This window comes from Amblyraja radiata, chromosome 3 (assembly GCF_010909765.2).
Source record: "Amblyraja radiata isolate CabotCenter1 chromosome 3, sAmbRad1.1.pri, whole genome shotgun sequence".
Lineage (NCBI taxonomy): Eukaryota > Metazoa > Chordata > Chondrichthyes > Rajiformes > Rajidae > Amblyraja > Amblyraja radiata.
In genome coordinates this window covers 104,122,738-104,139,892 of record NC_045958.1, presented here as the reverse complement: position 1 = coordinate 104,139,892, position 17,155 = coordinate 104,122,738, and the positions used below count along the sequence as shown (strand labels likewise).

General features: G+C 52.4%; 1 protein-coding gene across 1 annotated transcript in view; it reads left to right on the top strand.

Annotated features, from left to right (window-relative positions):
- The window catches only part of phf24 (PHD finger protein 24), a 38,088-nt gene extending 30,832 nt beyond the window's left edge, over positions 1 to 7,256 (top strand). The window contains exons 4-8 of the mRNA XM_033018478.1: positions 272 to 350; positions 1,905 to 2,104; positions 3,550 to 3,716; positions 6,717 to 6,818; positions 7,119 to 7,256. Coding sequence (XP_032874369.1) covers positions 272 to 350; positions 1,905 to 2,104; positions 3,550 to 3,716; positions 6,717 to 6,818; positions 7,119 to 7,215 — 645 coding nt within the window. The 3' untranslated portion in view covers positions 7,216 to 7,256. The remainder of the gene's footprint in view (positions 1 to 271; positions 351 to 1,904; positions 2,105 to 3,549; positions 3,717 to 6,716; positions 6,819 to 7,118) is intronic.
- The last annotated feature ends 9,899 nt before the right edge of the window (positions 7,257 to 17,155 follow it).

The window sequence follows — 17,155 nt, the reverse complement described above, 5'->3', positions numbered from 1 at the left end:
AGTTGAGGCAGGAACTATCGCAATGTTTCAGAAATATTTAGACTGGTACATGGATAGGGCAGGGTTGGAGGGATATGGGCCAAACGCAGGCAGGTGGGACTAGCGTAGATGGGACATGTTTTGCCAGTGTGGGCAAGTTGGGTCGAAGGGACTGTGTCCGTGATGTACTGTTCTATGTTCTCGGTTCAACTTATTTTCAATTTTCCCTCTCTCCCTCAATCCCTCCCTCCCTCCACCACTCCTCCCTCTTCCCCCCCCCCGCACTCCTCAGGACAATGTGAACCTGCTACTGACGGAGGAGGAGATGTTCAGCTTGAAGGAGGTTTTCCGACAATGTCGGATTATCCCAGGTCAGTCTGTGTGTGTGTGTGTGTGTGTGTGTAATGCCCCTGTTCCACTTAGGCGATTGTTTAGGTGACTACAGGCGACTAGGCTGTCCCCACATGGTTGCCGGGGTGTCGCCTGTATGGTCTCCTCAGTCGTCCAAAGAGTCGTACTTTTTTTCTGGTCACCGCTGGATTTCGACATGTTCAAAACCTTTCGGCGACAGTCGGCGCCCGTGGGCTGGGCGCCAACGTCCGTAGCCTGACGTAGGTGTTGTCGCCACGATGACGTAGATTGTCGCCGGTGCTGACTTCGGTGAATTCCATTAGCGACTACCTACGGCAACCGGCGGCAGGCACCGGCGACTGAATTGTCTTACCTTGTCGTTGCTTGTCGCGGGTGGACGTACGTTGTCGTAGGTGTGGTCGTAGGTGGACGTCATACGGGTCGCTGGTTGTCGGTAGCTTGACATCGATTAGGAGCTAGGTTGTTGTAGACATTGGCGTAGGGGATCCAGTCACCGTTTTTTCAGCTGCTATAGCCTACCATAACTATGACAGTCCCCTAAACAATCACCTGTGGGACAGGCCCATAAGTGTGTGTGCGTGAAAGTGCATGTATGTTATGTAAGCGTGTGTAGGCATGTATGTGCATATGTAAGCGTGTGTGAATGCGTGCAAAAATGTGTGCACGCATGTGCGTGTAAATATGTGTAAGTGTAAATGTGTATGCATGTATGTAGGCATGTATAGGTATGTAAGTGTGTGTGTGTGTGTGTAAGCATGTGTGAGTGTGTGCAAAAATGCGTGTAAGCATGTGTGTGTAAATGTGTGTGTGAGCATGCATTTAAATGTGTGTGTGTACATACATGTAAATGTGTGTAAGTGTGTATGTGAGCGTGTGTGCAAATGTGTGCGAGTTTGTGTGGAGGTGTCTGTGAGTAAATGTGTGTGTGTGTGCCTCCATGTGAGTCTAAGTGTGTGAGTAACTCAGCGGGTCGGGCAGCATCTCTGGCAAAAAGGAATGGATGACGTTTCGAATCGAGACCCTTCTTCAGACCGAGAGTCGGGGAAGAGGGACACGAGAGATACAGATGGTGATCTAGAGAGATATAGAACATGTGAATGGAAGTGGGCACAGTGACCACACTGAGAGACCCTTCACCCGAGGACCACAGGCCCTGAGATTGTGTCTCACCCCCCTCTCACTGCCCCTCACCACCTCCCTCACCCTCACCCCCACCCCCTCCCACACCCCACCCCTTCAAGGGGCTGTTAGGGAGGGGCGGTAAGAGCCAGGGGAAGGTAGCCCCGAAAACAGAGCTCACATATTTGTCTGAAGAAGGGTTTCGGCCCGAAACGTTGCCTATTTCCTTTGCTCCATAGATGCTGCTGCACCTGCTGAGTTTTTCCAGCATTTTTGTGTACCTTTGATTTTCCAGCATCTGCAGTTCCTTCTTAATCATATATTTGTCTATCTGCCCCCCTCCCTCTCCCCCCCCCATATCCTTCTCTCCCTCCCATTTCTCTCCCTTCACCCCTCTGTACCCTCTCCTCCCCCCTTGTGTTCTCGTGTTGTAGACTCGTGCCTGACATCGGATGACTTCCTTCACTACAAGCACGGTGTCCACCAGCGTCAGTGTGGGGGGCCGCTGCCGGAGGGGCAGGAGGGGGAGGAGCTGGCCCAGTATCGGGCCCTCACCCCCAGCGGGGGGGGCCTAGAGTGGCCAGACTTCCTCTACCACGAGTCTCTACTGCTGCTCGACCGACTGCGCTCCCGGGTAGGTGACGCTGCCTGACAGCACCCCATCCCCTCCCCACCCCACCCGACAGCACCCCTCCCCACCCCACCCGACAGCACCCCTCCCCTCCCCACCCCACCCCTCTCCCGTCCCGCTGACCGACCAGCCTTCAGATTATCTGTAATCAGACTAAAGGTGTAGTTCCGTTTAGTTTAGTTTATTGTCACATGTACCGAGGTACAGAGAAAAGCTTTTTTATTGCCTACTATCCAGTCAACAGAAATACTCTTCAGGTTCTTCCCATCTGTTATCAGGAAATGGAATCAACAACTAGTGAGCAGTCCTGAGCTACCATTTAATTCTTTGGAGACCCTCTGGCTATCTTTAATCAAAAATCTACTGGACTTTTTCTTGCACTAAACGTTATTCCCTTTATCCTGTATCTGTACAGTGTGGACGGCTCGATTGTAACCATGTGTTGTCTTTCTGCTGACTGGGTAGCACGCAACAAAAGCTTTTCACTGTACCTCGGTACACGTGACAATAAATATACCTGTCTTAACTTCCCTACACTTTACTAAACATTACTAAACTTTATTAAACTTTACTCCACTTTACTAAACTTTATTAACTAAACTGAACTAAATCTTAAACATTATTAAACTGAACTAAACTGGATTAGACTTAATTAAACTGAACCGAGTTGAACTATTTTATTACACTGAACTGTACTGAACTACTAATTTGAGGAAGGACATCCTTGTGATTGAGGCAGTGCAGCGTAGGTTCACGCGATTGATCCCTGGGATGGCGGGACTGTCATATGAGGAAAGATTGAAAAGACTAGGCTTGTATTCACTGGAGTTTAGAAGGATGAGGGGAGATCTTATAGAAACATATACAATTAAAAAAGGACTGGACAAGCTAGATGCAGGAAAAATGTTCCCAATGTTGGGCGAGTCCAGAACCTGGGCCCACAGTCTTATAATACTGTGGGAGGTCATTTAAGACTGAGGTGAGAAAAAAACGTTTTCACCCAGAAAGTTGTGAATTTGTGGAATTCCCTGCCACCGAGGGCAGTGGAGGCCAAATCACTGGATGGATTTAAGAGTTAGATAGAGCTCTAGGGGCTAGTGGAGTCAAGGGATATGGGGAGAAGGCAGGCACGGGTTATTGATAGGGGACGATCAGCCACGATCACAATGAATAGTGGTGCTGGCTCAAAGGGCCAAATGGCCTCCTCCTGCACCTATTTTCTATGCTTCTATACACTTTATTAAAGTTAACTAAACGTTGTTAACCTTTATTAAACTTTGTTAAACTGAACTAAGGTGAACTCAAACTTTTTAACCTAGACTTCATTGAGCATTGTGGTTGCCTCGTCCCAGTGTTGATGTCCTGTCTGGGTGCTGCTGCTAATGTCCTTGTCCCAGTGTTCTTGCTGTGTCTCTGGATGCAGCTGCTAATTGTCTTGTCCATTGCAGAACTCGTTGTTGCATCTGCTCACTGCCAAGGAGCGTGAGCGTGCACGCGCCGTCTTCCTCAGCCCGGATCGCAGCCCGCAGGGTGTCGTCTCTGCCGCCGACTGCAGGAGGGCCCAGCACACCTGGTTCCTGAAGCCTGCCGAGGAGGCGCAGTCGTGCAGCGTGAGGTGAAGCTTTCCTGTGCAGTACCGTTCTATGCTCTACAGATCAGCTATGGGCAGAGACATTGCAGTTGGGGTTCAATCCAAGCAGGTGTGAGGTGTTGCGCATTCAGAGGTGTTGAATGAAAACATACAATTAATGGGAGCACCTTCAACAGCATTGATGTAGAGAGGGATCTTGGGAGCCAAGTCCACAATCCCCTGCAAATGGCAACAATGTTTGATGGGGTGGTAAAGAAGGCGTATGGTACGCATGGTGAAGATTACGATAGAGGGTATTTAAAATCATTAAGCCGATACGATACAACTTTATTTATCCCAGGAGGGAAATTGATCTGCTAGCAGTTTAGAGGTACAGCATGGAAACAGGCCCTTCAGCCCACCGAAATCGCCCCGTATACTAGCACGATCCTACACACTCGGGATGACAGCTCACAATTTATAGCAACCAATTAACCTACAAACCTGTACGTCGTTGGAGTGTGGGAGGAAACTGGAGAAACCCCACACGGTGATGGGGAGAACGTACAGACAAGCGCCCGTAGTCCGGATCGAACCCGAGGTCTCTGGCGCTATAAGGCGGGAACTCTACCGCTGTGCCACCGTGACGCCCCAGCTTCTAACTATTGCCGGGAGAGATATGATGCCTTTTGATGTTGTGGGCTGTAAACTGTGGGGTTGCTTGGCATGGGCTCATGTCTTTAATTATCCCAGGATAGGTCTGCTGTTCAATTAAATCAGAGTGTACACTCTCATTATGATGGTAATTGGCACAGTGGGCTAGATTGTGGTAAACAGCTCGCAGTTGCTGACATTTTGCTGGTGTCCCACTGGTCTGCTCTTTAGGTTTTTCATCAATACAGCCACTTCAGTGCAGAATTAGTTTTCGTTTATTTGGAGATACAGCGTGGAAACAGGCCCTTCGGCCCACCGGGTCAGTGCTGACCAGCGATCGATCCCCGCACATTAACACCATCCTACACACACTAGGGACAATTTTTACATTTACATCCAAGCCAATTAACCTACAAATCTGCATATCCTGGGAGTATGGGAGGAAACCGGAGCACTCGGAGTAAACCCGCGCGGGTCACGGGGAGAACGTGCAAACTCCGTACAGACAGCGCTCACAGAACTTTAGAGATACAGTGTGGAAACAGGCCCTTCAGCCCACCGAGACCACACCGACCAGCGATCATCCCGTACACTAGCACTATCCTAGACATTAGGGACAGTTTGCAAATGTTCCAATGCCAGTAATCCTACAAACCTATACTTCTTTGGAGTGTGGGAGGAAACCGGAGCACTGGGAGAAAACCCGTGTGGTCACGGGATGAACGTACAAACTCCGTACAGACAGCACCCGTGGTTGGGATTGAACCCGGGTCTCTGGCGCTGTGAGGCAGCAACTCTACCGCTGCACCACAGACAGACACAAAATGCTGGAGTAACTCAGCGGGACAGGCAGCATCTCTGGAGTGAAGAAATGGGTGACCTTTCAGGTCGAGACCCTTCTTCAGACTGGTTAGCAATAAAGGGAAACGAGAGATAATATTCAAACCACTGGGTTTGAATATGAAGCTTCCCAAGTGAAATATGATGTGGTTCTCCTCCAGTTTGCGTTTGGCCTCACTCTGACAGTGGAGGAGGCCCAGGACAGGAAGGTCAGTGTGGGAATGGGAGGGGGAGTTAAAGTGTTTGGCAACCAGGTGATCGCGCAGGTCCAGGCAGACTGAGCGGAGGTGTTCAGCGCCACCCTGCTGTTCTATGCTCTGCGTTGGGTGCAGGTGCAGGTGCGGTGCTGCTTGCTGCCGTCAGATACTGTAGCCGGGGTGGCGATTGTTTGTGTGTGTCCGTGTGTGTCTCAGTGTGTGTAGCTGTGTCTGTGTGTGTGTGTGTCTGTGTGTGTCTCAGTGTGTGTAGCTGTGTCTGTGTCTGTGTGTGTGTGTGTCTGTGTGTGTCTCAGTGTGTGTAGCTGTGTCTGTGTCTGTGTCTGTGTGTGTGTGTGTCTGTGTGGGGCTAGCAGAGATGGGGCATCTTGGTTGACATGGACAGGTTGGGCCGAAGGGCCTGTTTCTATGCTCTATGACTGTGTGACTTTGCTTGCACAAACACACACACATATACACGAGTATGTATATGCGGAGATACACAAGTATGACACACAGTGTGTGTGTATATACACTGACATGCTCACTGAGACGCATGCACGTAGAGACATACACAGTCACACACAGACACACACACACACACACACACACACACACACAGTCTCACACACACACATACACACAGTCTCACACACACACACACACACACACACACACACACACACACACACACACACACACACACACACACACACACACACACACACACACACAGTCTCACACCCAGATACACGCACACACATACGCACACACACACACAGTCTCTCTCTCACACACACACACACACACACACACACATACACACACACACACACACACACACACACACACACACACACACACACACACACACAGTCTCACACCCAGATACACGCACACACACACACATACACACACAGTCTCACACACACACACACACACACACACACACACACACACACACACACACACACACAGTCTCTCACACACACACACACACACACACACACACACTGTGACACACACACACTCTCACACCCAGATACACACACACACTGACACACACACACACACATACAGTCTTTCACACCGAGACACACGCACACAATGACACACACACACACACACAGAGTCTCACACAGTCACACACACGCGCAGTCACACACACACACACACACACAGATACACACACACACACAGATACACACACAGTCTCACACACACAGACAAACACACACACACACAAACACAGAGATACGCACGCACACAGATACACACACATACACACACAGACACTCACGAACATAGACACACAGATAGACACAAACACACATAACGCTCTGTCTCCCTATTCCAGCATCAGCAACGTGGGGCCCATGTCTGAGAAGAGTCCGGCGAGCAGGGGCCGCGGCAGAGCCCAGGACAGGACACTGCTCAGCAAGGACCCCGAGGACAGCAGGTGAGGCTGTATGTGTGTGTGACTGCGCTCCCTCTCAAACATCTTTCCTCCTCCAACCCCTCCTCTCTCTCCTCCTCTCTCTGCCTCTCTCTCTGCCTCTCTCTCTCTCTCTCTCTGCCTCTCTCTCTGTTTCCCTCTTTGCCTCCTTCGGCCTCTCTTCCTCGTGCCCGACATCACTGTTGCCTTGGAACTGGATGGGGAGATATCTCTGACAGATTCGACCCACGATCCCAGGCACTGACACCTGAACCCGGCGCTGACCCCTGACCCCGGCACTAACAGTCTCTCTTCTCTCCGCAGACCCGTCCCCTGGAAAACCTTCCTGAAGGAAAACGTCATCTACATCCTGGCCGCTCGGCCCAACAGTGCGGCCACTCACCTGCTGCCCTCCGCCTGACCCCCACCCCTTCACCCCTGACCCCCACCTGCTGCCCTCCGCCTGACCCCCACCTGCTGCCCTCCGCCTGACCCCCACCTGCTGCCCTCCGCCTGACCCCCACCTGCTGCCCTCCGCCTGACCCCCACCTGCTGCCCTCCGCCTGACCCCCACCTGCTGCCCTCCGCCTGACCCCCACCTGCTGCCCTCCGCCTGACCCCCACCTGTTGCCCTCCGCCTGACCTCCACCTGCTGCCCTCCGCCTGACCCCCACCCCTTCACCCCTGACCCCCACCTGTTGCCCTCCGCCTGACCCCCACCTGCTGCCCTCCGCCTGACCCCCACCTGCTGCCCTCCACCTGACCCCCACCCCTTCACCCCTGACCCCCACCTGCTGCCCTCCGCCTGACCCCCACCTGCTGCCCTCCGCCTGACCCCCACCCCTTCACCCCTGACCCCCACCTGCTGCCCTCCGCCTGACCCCCACCTGCTGCCCTCCGCCTGACCCTCACCCCTTCACCCCTGACCCCCACCTGCTGCCCTCCGCCTGACCCTCACCCCTCACCCAAACTCCCACCTACTGCCCAGTGCCTGATCCCTGACCCCTTACCCCCACCTCCTGCCCCTCAGCCCTACCCCTCACCCCCAGTGCCTGACCCCTCGCCCCTGACCCCTTAACCCCACCAACCTGCTGCACAGCACCTGACACCTGACCCCCCAGTGCTTGACCCTTGACACACGACCGCCCCCTTCAACCCTGTGGCTGCCTGACCCTGTCTACCAGGCAAACCACCGCCCCTCCCCCCTTCAGTGACGCGGGGCGCTGGCGTCCGGTCGCCCCACCCCGTCCCTCAATGCTGCTCCCGAATGTCCCACCCGCTGCCTGGTGGGTGGAGTCTGTCACACAGCCACTGACCGGGGTAAAAAGAGCGGGAGACAGAGACAGAGGGGGAGACAGAGACAGGGGAGGGAGACAGAGACAAGGGAGGGAGACAGAGAAGGGGATAGAGTGGAGGAAGAGGTGGGGGAGGGAGAGTGAGGGTGACAGAAAGGGGGGTAGACAGAGCCATCATTACTACCTAGCTCCGTGATCCAGTAATCCATTCACGTATAACGCATTGCCACACTTACGGGCATCGACCTGCAGTATTTATTACCCAGCTAATTCACATGATACCCTGACACACTCCCCCCTCACCCACTCCCCCCTCACCCACTCACCCACTCCCCCCTCACCCACACTCCCCCCTCACCCTCCCCCCTCACCCACTCTCACCCCCCCTCACTCCCCCCCTCACCCTCTTTTCCCCTCACCCACTCTCTCCCCTCACCCACTCCCTCTCCATCACCTACTCCCCCTCCATCACCCACTCCCCCACTCTCTCCCCCCCCTCACCCACTCTCTCCCCCCCTCACTCCCCCCCTCACCCTCTCTCCCCCCCCTCACCCTCTCTTCCCCTCACCCACTCTCTCCCCTAACCCACTCCCCCTCCATCACCCACTCACCCCCTCAACCACTCTCCCCTCCCCGTGACCTCGTGGGTTTCCTCCAGGCGCTCCGGCCTCCTCCCACGTCCCAAAGACGTGCGGGTCTGCAGGTTAATCGGCCCTCTGTAAATTGCCCCCTAGTGCGTGGGGAGTGGATGAGAAAGTGGGCTAGCACAGAACTAGTGCAATGTTTGGGGTGTACTAGATGGGCCGAAGGGACCTGTTTCCGTGCTGTATCAGTGAAACTACAAACTAATTAACCAATGGTACAGGGGGAGGAGATCCAGTAGTATTTGTGGAGGGGGGGGGGGGGGGGGGGGAGAGCGAGATTCGGATTTTATGGGGGGGGGGGGGGTTTAGTGGGTGATAGGGAGGGGGTAGAGAGAAAGATAGACTCAGTAGGTTTTTACAGGGGGAGAGATATTCAGTTGATATAGAGTTTAAGAAGGAACTGCAGATGCTGGAAAATCGAAGGTAGACAAAAATGCTGAAGAAACTCAGCGGGTGCAGCAGCATCTATGGAGCGAAGGAAAAAGGCAACGTTTCGGGCCGAAACCCTTCTTCAGTTGATATAGAGGTGGGGGAAGGGGAAGATTCAGTGCACCCCTGTGTCGGGGCCGAAAAGCAGGTGTCTGCAAGATATCCGGGATCCCCTCTGCGTACGGACTGGCGCGCCCTATCCAAGCCCCAACGCTACGTGAACCGTTTAAAGCCATATTCTCCCATCAAGGGACCCGAGTCTCCAATAAAGAGATTGAAGCATTCGTTCTGTCTCACTGTCTCACTCCGCGTGTGTTGTACGGCAAATGTGATCAGGCAACTGAACCGTCCTCTCACCGACAAGAGAGCTGGTCCTGAACTCCCATCTACCTCATTGGAGAATCTTGGGCTATCTTTAATCGGACTTGGAGTCTTGATTAGTACGCATGTCAGGGGTTACAGGGCGAGGGGTTCAGAGGGAGAGGTAGATCAGCCATGATTGAATGTGGAGTAGACTTGATGGGCCGAATGGCCTAATTCTGCTTCTAGAATTTATGAACTTTACTGGACTTCATATGGGGCACAGGAAAGACAGGGGGGTGGGGGAAGAGTGAGGTTGGTTATAGGTTTTAGGTTGTAAGGTTAATTACCTGAAATTGGAGATTTCAATGTTCATTCTTGCTGCCTGAGCCCATGAAAGCAACACTGCTATCAGTTCTACAGAGTCTTGCACTAAACATCAGCATCTAAACACTACTATCTAAATGGCGTCGGGTTGGGAAAAGGAGAAGTACAACGGGATCCGGGGGTCCTTGTTCGTCAGTCTATGAAAGTAAGCATGCAGGGACAGCAGGCAGTGAAGAAAGCGAATGGCATGTAGGCCTTTATAACAAGAGTATAGGAGCAAAGAGGTCCTTCTGCAGTTGTCCAGGGCCCTAGTGGGACCACACCTGAAGTATTGTGTGCAGTTTTGGTCCCATAATTTGAGGAAGGACATTCTTGCTATTGAGGGAGTGCAGCGTAGGTTTACAAGGTTAATTCCCTGGATGGCGGGACTGTCATATGCTGAGAGAATGGAGCAGCTGGGCTTGTACACTCTGGAGTTTAGAAGGATGAGAGGGTACCTTATTAAAACATATAAGATTGTTAAGGGTTTAGACACGCTAGAGGCAGGAAACATGTTCCCAATGTTTGGGGACTCCAGAATCAGGGGCCGCAGTTTAAGAATAAGGAGTAAGCCATTTGGAACGGAGACGAGGAAACACTTTTTCTCACAGAGAGTTGTGAGTCTGTGGAATTCTCTGCCTCAGAGGGCAGTGGAGGCTGTTTCTCTGGATACTTTCAAGAGAGAGCTAGATAGGGCTCTTAAAGATAGCGGAGTCAGGGGATATGGGGAGAAGGCAGGAACGGGGTACTTACTGATTGGGGATGATCAGCCATGATCACATTGAATGGCGGTGCTGGCTCGAAGGGCCGAATGGCCTACTCCTGCACCTATTGTCTATTGTCTATTATTCCCTTTATCCCGTATCTGTACACTGTGGGCGGCCTGATTACAACCATGTAGTCTTTCCGCTGACTGGATAGCACGCAACAAAAAAAGCTTTTCACTATATCTCGGTACACGTGACAATAAACTAAACTGAAGGTGAAACATCACTTGCATGCGCTGGGCACTGGCTCCACTGAGTCTAGCCAGGTGATCGCACACTGTATTCCCAAGTGCCCAAGTCCGAATGTCCTTGTTCCATTTCGGGGACTTATGACAATAAGACACTTGACTGAAGCCAAGCCTGCAGTCTCAGGAACCTGCATTCACTCAAGGTCGTGCGATGGGTCATTAGTGATAGCAGTAGAATTAGGCCATTCGGCCCATCAAGTCTACTCCGCCATTCAATCATGGCTGATCTATCTCTCCCTCCTAACCCCATTCTCCTGCCTTCTGCCCATAACCCCTGACACCCGTACTAATCAAGAATCTCTCTATCTCTGCCTTAAAAATACCCATTGACTTGGACCATGGTGGCGCAGCGGTAGAGTTGCTGCTTTACAGCAAAATGCAGTGCCGGAGACCCGGGTTCGATCCCGACTACGGGTGCTCTCTTTGGAGTTTGTACGTTCTCCCCGTGATCTGGGTGGGTTTTCTCCGAGATCTTCGGTTTCCTTCCACACTCCAAAGACGTACAGGTTTGTAGGTTAATTGGCTTGGTAAAATGTAAAAATTGTCCAGTATAAAATGTGTCCAACTGCCAGTCTAGTCCCTGGTGGACTCTTCGGAAGTACTGACCACAAGGTACAAGGCCTCAACAGCCTCCTCTGGCAAAGAATTCCACAGATTCACTACCCTCTGACTAAAGAAATCTCCTCATCTCCTTTCCAAAGGACCATCCTTTAATTCTGTGGCTATGAGCTCTGGTCCTAGATGCTCCCACTAGTGGAAACATCCTCTCCACATCCACTCTATCCAGGCCTTTCACTATTCAGTATGTTTCAATGAAGTCTCCCCTCGATTGCTGGAGTGAGAGGTTGAGTCTGCATCTTTATGCCCACGGTGCTTTATCAATGGTTCTTTATTGTCACACGTGTGCCTGCAGCACAGTTTTGCGTACATCACACCTGCACGAGTTGCCATATTTTGGCGCCGTGTATTAAAGTCCCAAGTCCGGTCCATGCGCCCGATGTACTGGAGTTGCTCCTGATCCAGGTGAGCCCCAGGATGCTGCAGGACCTCATCCATCACCCACGACCGGCTCAGCCCGAGACCCCACGTCCCTCTCCTCGCCCGAACACCCGCCTGTGTCCCCGGGGCGCGTCGAACAGCCGACCTTGACGGCACTGCTGAGTCACTCCAGCACTTTGTATTTTAGTTTAGTTTAGAGATACAGCGCGGAAACAGGCCCTTCGGCTCACCAAGTCCGCACTGACCAGCGATCCCCGCACACTAACGCTATTGAGTGGCATGATATTTGCAAGTGGAGGCGGAGGTGTTAAGAGTCACACAGTTGCATAGTGTAGGAACAGACCCTTCGGCCCATCACAGCTATGCCTAGATCGATTCTCGACACTACATGGTGCTTTCCAGCAGATGGCGGCGTTGAGACACAGACGCCTGAAATTTGTGGAGTGTGAGAAGTTGTATCATCATCTGAAGACACATTCAGTATCTGAAGGGGCTGTTCCTCAAGTTTTGGCTGCACTTTTCCCCTACGCTCCTGACCTTGGGTCACCGTGTATGGTGGGGGGAGGGTCGGGAGGGAAGGGGGGGGTGGGGGGGGGGGATATCTCCCTGTCGGTTTGCTCCTGGGCCTGGTCAAGATGGCCATTCGCGGGTCCAGGCAGCGGGCAGTCGAGGGTTCTGCCCGAGTCGACTGCCTGCCCCTCATCCGGGCTACATCCATGCCCGCGTGTCCCTGGAGAAGGAACACATGGACTCTGGAGGTCTTCCGTCAATGCTGTCAGAGAATCGCAGTGTTCAGCCACTCCTCCTCTCCGGTTTTTTAGCCACTTTCCTGGAATCTCCCTGCAGATCGGTAGGCGATATTCCCCCTCTTTTCCCAAGAAAACCATCCAAGTTTTATCGCGCAGGAAGGAACTGCAGAAGCCGGTTTACACCAAAGATGGACACAAAATGCAAGAGTAACTCAGCGGGACAAGCAGCACCTGTGGAGCGAAGGAATGGGTGACGTTTCGGGTCGAGACCCTTCTTCAAACTCAGGGGAGAGGGAAACAAGAGATATAGATGGTACATAGAACAATTGAATGGAAGGTTTGTTAAATATCACTTTTAGTTTAGAGATACAGTGTGGAAACAGGCCCTTTAGCCCACTGAGACAATAGACAATAGGTGCAGGAATATGCCATTCGGCCCTTTGAGCCAGCACCGCCACTGAATCAGCATTGACCAATGATCACCCCACCCCATGTTTAGTTTAGTTTAGTTGAGTTTAGTTTATTGTCACGTGTACCGAGGTACAGTGAACATTTTTGTTGCGTGCTAACCAGTCAGCGGAAAGACAATACAAGATTACAATCGAGCCGTGTGGGATGGAACTGCAGATGCTGGTTTAAACCGAAGATAGACTCAAAAAGATGGTAGCAATTAGCCATTCACAGTGCACAGATACATGATAAGGGAATAACGTTGAGTTTTACCCTACACACGAGGGACAATTTACAGAATCCAATTAAGCTGCAAACCTGCACGTCTTTGGAGTGTGGGAAGAAACCGAGGTACCCGGAGAAAACCCATGTGGTCTGAGGGAGAACGTACGAAGTCCACACAGACAGCACCCGTGACCTGTGTAGTCAGGATGGAACCTGGGTCTTTGGCGCTGTAAGGCAGCAACTCTACCGCTGCGCCATTGTGCTGTATCCTGTATCCACCTCTATCTCCTGTATCCACCTATCACTCACCAGGCTTGTGTCCCACCCCACCTCTCGTTTCCAGTTCCACCCACCCTCCACCCCCTATTACAATCAGTCTGAAGAAGGGTCTGAACCCGGAACGACATCTACCCATGTTCTCCAGGAACACGCGGGCACAGATGTAGGCCCGGATGAGGGGCAGGCAGTCGACTCGGGCAGAACCCTCGACTGCCCGATGCCTGGACCCGCGAATGGCCATCTTGGCCTGGCCCAGGAGCAAACCGACAGGGAGATATCGCCCTCCCCTCCCGACCCTCCCCCAACCTTACAGGGTGACCCAAGGTCAGGAACGTGGGGCAAAAGTGCAGCCAAAACTTGAGGAGCAGCCCCTTCAGATACTGAATATGTCTTCAGATGAAGATATAACTATTCACACTACACACATTTCAGGCGTCTGTGTCTCAACGGCGCCATCTGCAGGAAAGCACCATGTAGTGTCGAGAATCGATCCAGGCATAGCCGTGATGGGCCGAAGGGTCTGTTCCTACACTATACAACTGTGTGACTCTTAACACCACCCCCTCCACGTGCTAATATCATGCCACACAACCAGACAAGGGCGGAGATATTATGAACTTCTGATGCTGGGTTACAAACAAAGAAGCAGAATGCTGGAGTAACTCAGCGGGTCAGGCAGTATCTGTGGAGAACATGGAGAGGTGACGTTTCACAGAGTGCTGGAGTAACTCAGCGGGTCAGGCAGCATCTCTGGAGAACATGGATAGGTGACGTTTCAGGTCGAGATCCTTCTTCAGACTAATTGTCGGAGGGGGGAGAAAACTGGAAAAGAAAGATGGGGCAGGACAAAGCCTGGCGAGTGATAGATAGAGGTGGATGCAGGATGTAGCACGGTGGCGCAGCGGTAGAGTTGCTGCCTTACAACGCCAGAGACCCAGGCTCGATCTCGACTACACAGGTCACGGGTTCTCTCTCTAGGGAGTTTGAACGCTCGCCATGAGACCGCGTGGGTTTTCTCTGGGTGCTCCAGTTTCCTTCCACACTCCACAGAAGTGCAGGTTTGTATGTTAATTGGCTTTGGTAAAATTGGAAATCATCTCTAGTGTGTCGGGTAGTGTTAGTGTACGGGGTGGTGGGCGTCTGGAACGAGCTGCCGGAGGAGGTAGTTGAGGCAGGGACTATCGCAACGGTTAAGAAACATTTAGGCAGGTACATGGATAGGACAGGTTTGGAGGGACATGGGCCAAACGCAGGCAGGTGGGTCGAGAGTCGGAGGAGAGGGAAACGAGAGACATAGACGGTGCACACCTGTAGAACAATGAATGAAAGATTTGCAAAACGCAACAATGAACAAGGAAAGGTGGAGCCCACAATGGTCCATTGTTGGGTGATAACGAGCGATACTGACGGTGAAACTCAACAGGACAACAGTGAAACTAGTACAACGACTAGGGTGGGGCAGGGGATGCAAGGGTTACTTGAAGTTGGACCAATTAACATTCATGCCGCTGGCTTGTAAGCTTTTTGTATGTCTGCATCATCCCTCTGGCATTCTGTGGAAGAGCAGACGCGCTGTAATTTTTTAAATGACAGTTTTTGTTGGCGGCACAATGGCGCAGCGGGTAGAACCGCTACCTCACAGCACCGGAGAACTGGGTTCGATCCTGACTCAGGTGCTGCCTGTGTGCGGAGCTTGTACATTCTGCCTGTGACCGCGTGGGTTTACTCCGGGTGCTCGGGTTCCCTCCCACGCCCCAAAGACGTGCAGTTAATCGGCCCTCTGTAAATTGCCCCCAGTGTGTGTTTGCATGTGAGAAAATAGACTCAAAGAACTGCAGATGCTGGAACCTTGTGTAGAATGCAAAGTGCTGGAGTAACTCAGTGGGTCAGGCAGCATCTCTGGAGAACATGGATAGGTGATGTTTTGGGTCTGGACCCTTCTTCTGAGTCTCAAGAAAGGCCATTACCCGAAACATCACCTATCCATGTTTCACCTCTTAAACTCCCCCCTCTCTTCCCTGTACCCCACCTTGATGTGCACCCATTTCTCCCACTATCCCACTCCCTCCTTCCCCCCCCCCTTCCCCCTCTTCCCCCTCTCCCATTCTCTTCCACATAAATCCTATCCTCTGGCTTCACATTTCCCGCTACTTGTCCTTACTTCACGTTTTGTCTCCTTTCCATCTCTAGCCTTTGCCCGCCCATCTGCTAATCCATCCCCTCTCCTTTAGACTTTACTTTAGTTTGGAGCTACAGTGTGGAAACAGGCCCTTCGGTCCACCGAGTCCCCGTACACTAACACTACCCGACACACTAGAGATGATTTCCAATTTTACCAAAGCCAATTAACATACAAACCTGCACTTCTGTGGGGTGTGGAAGGAAACTGGAGCACCCAGTGAAAACCCACGCGGTCTCATGGAGAGCGTTCAAACTCCCTAGAGAGAGCACCCGTGACCTGTGTAGTCGAGATCGAGCCTGGGTCTCTGGCGCTGTAAGGCAGCAACTCTACCGCTGCGCCACCGTGCTACATCCTGCATCCACCTCTATCTATCACTCGCCAGGCTTTGTCGTGCCCCATCTTTCTTTTCCAGTTTTCTCCCCCCTCCGACAATTAGTCTGAAGAAGGATCTCGACCTGAAACGTCACCTATCCATGGTCTCCAGAGATACTGCCTGACCTGCTGAGTTACTCCAGCACTCTGTGAAACGTCATCGATCCATGTCCTCCAGAGATGCTGCCTGACCCGCTGAGTTACTCCAGCACTCTGTGAAACGTCACCTATCCATGGTCTCCAGAGATACTGCCTGACCCGCTGAGTTACTCCAGCACTCTGTGAAACATCACCTATCCATGTTCTCCACAGATACTGCCTGACCCGCTGAGTTACTCCAGCACTCTGTGAAATGTCACCTATCCATGTTCTCCACAGATGCTGCCTGACCCGCTGAGTTACTCCAGCATTCGGCTTCTTTGTTTGTAACCCAGCATCAGCAGTTCATAATATCTCCGCCCTTGTCTGGTTGTGTGGCATGATATTAGCACGTGGAGGGGGTGGTGTTAAGAGTCACACAGTTGTATAGTGTAGGAACAGACCCTTCGGCCCATCACGGCTATGCCTGGATCGATTCTCGACACTACATGGTGCTTTCCTGCAGATGGCGCTGTTGAGACACAGACGCCTGAAATGTGTGTAGTGTTAGAAGTTGTATCATCATCTGAAGACGCATTCAGTATCTGAAGGGGCTGCTCCTCAAGTTTTGGCTGCACTTTTGCCCCACGTTCCTGACCTTGGGTCACCCTGTAAGGTTGGGGGAGGGTCGGGAGGGGAGGGCGATATCTCCCTGTCGGTTTGCTCCTGGGCCAGGCCAAGATGGCCATTCGCGGGTCCAGGCATCGGGCAGTCGAGGGTTCTGCCCGAGTCGACTGCCTGCCCCTCATCCGGGCCTACATCCGTGCCCGCGTGTCCCTGGAGAACATGGATAGATGTCGTTCCGGGTTGAGACCCTTCTTCAGACTGATTGTAATAGGGGCTGGAGAGTGGGTGGAACTGGAAACGAGAGGTGGGGTGGGACACAAGCCTGGTGAGTGATAGGTGGATAAAGGAGAT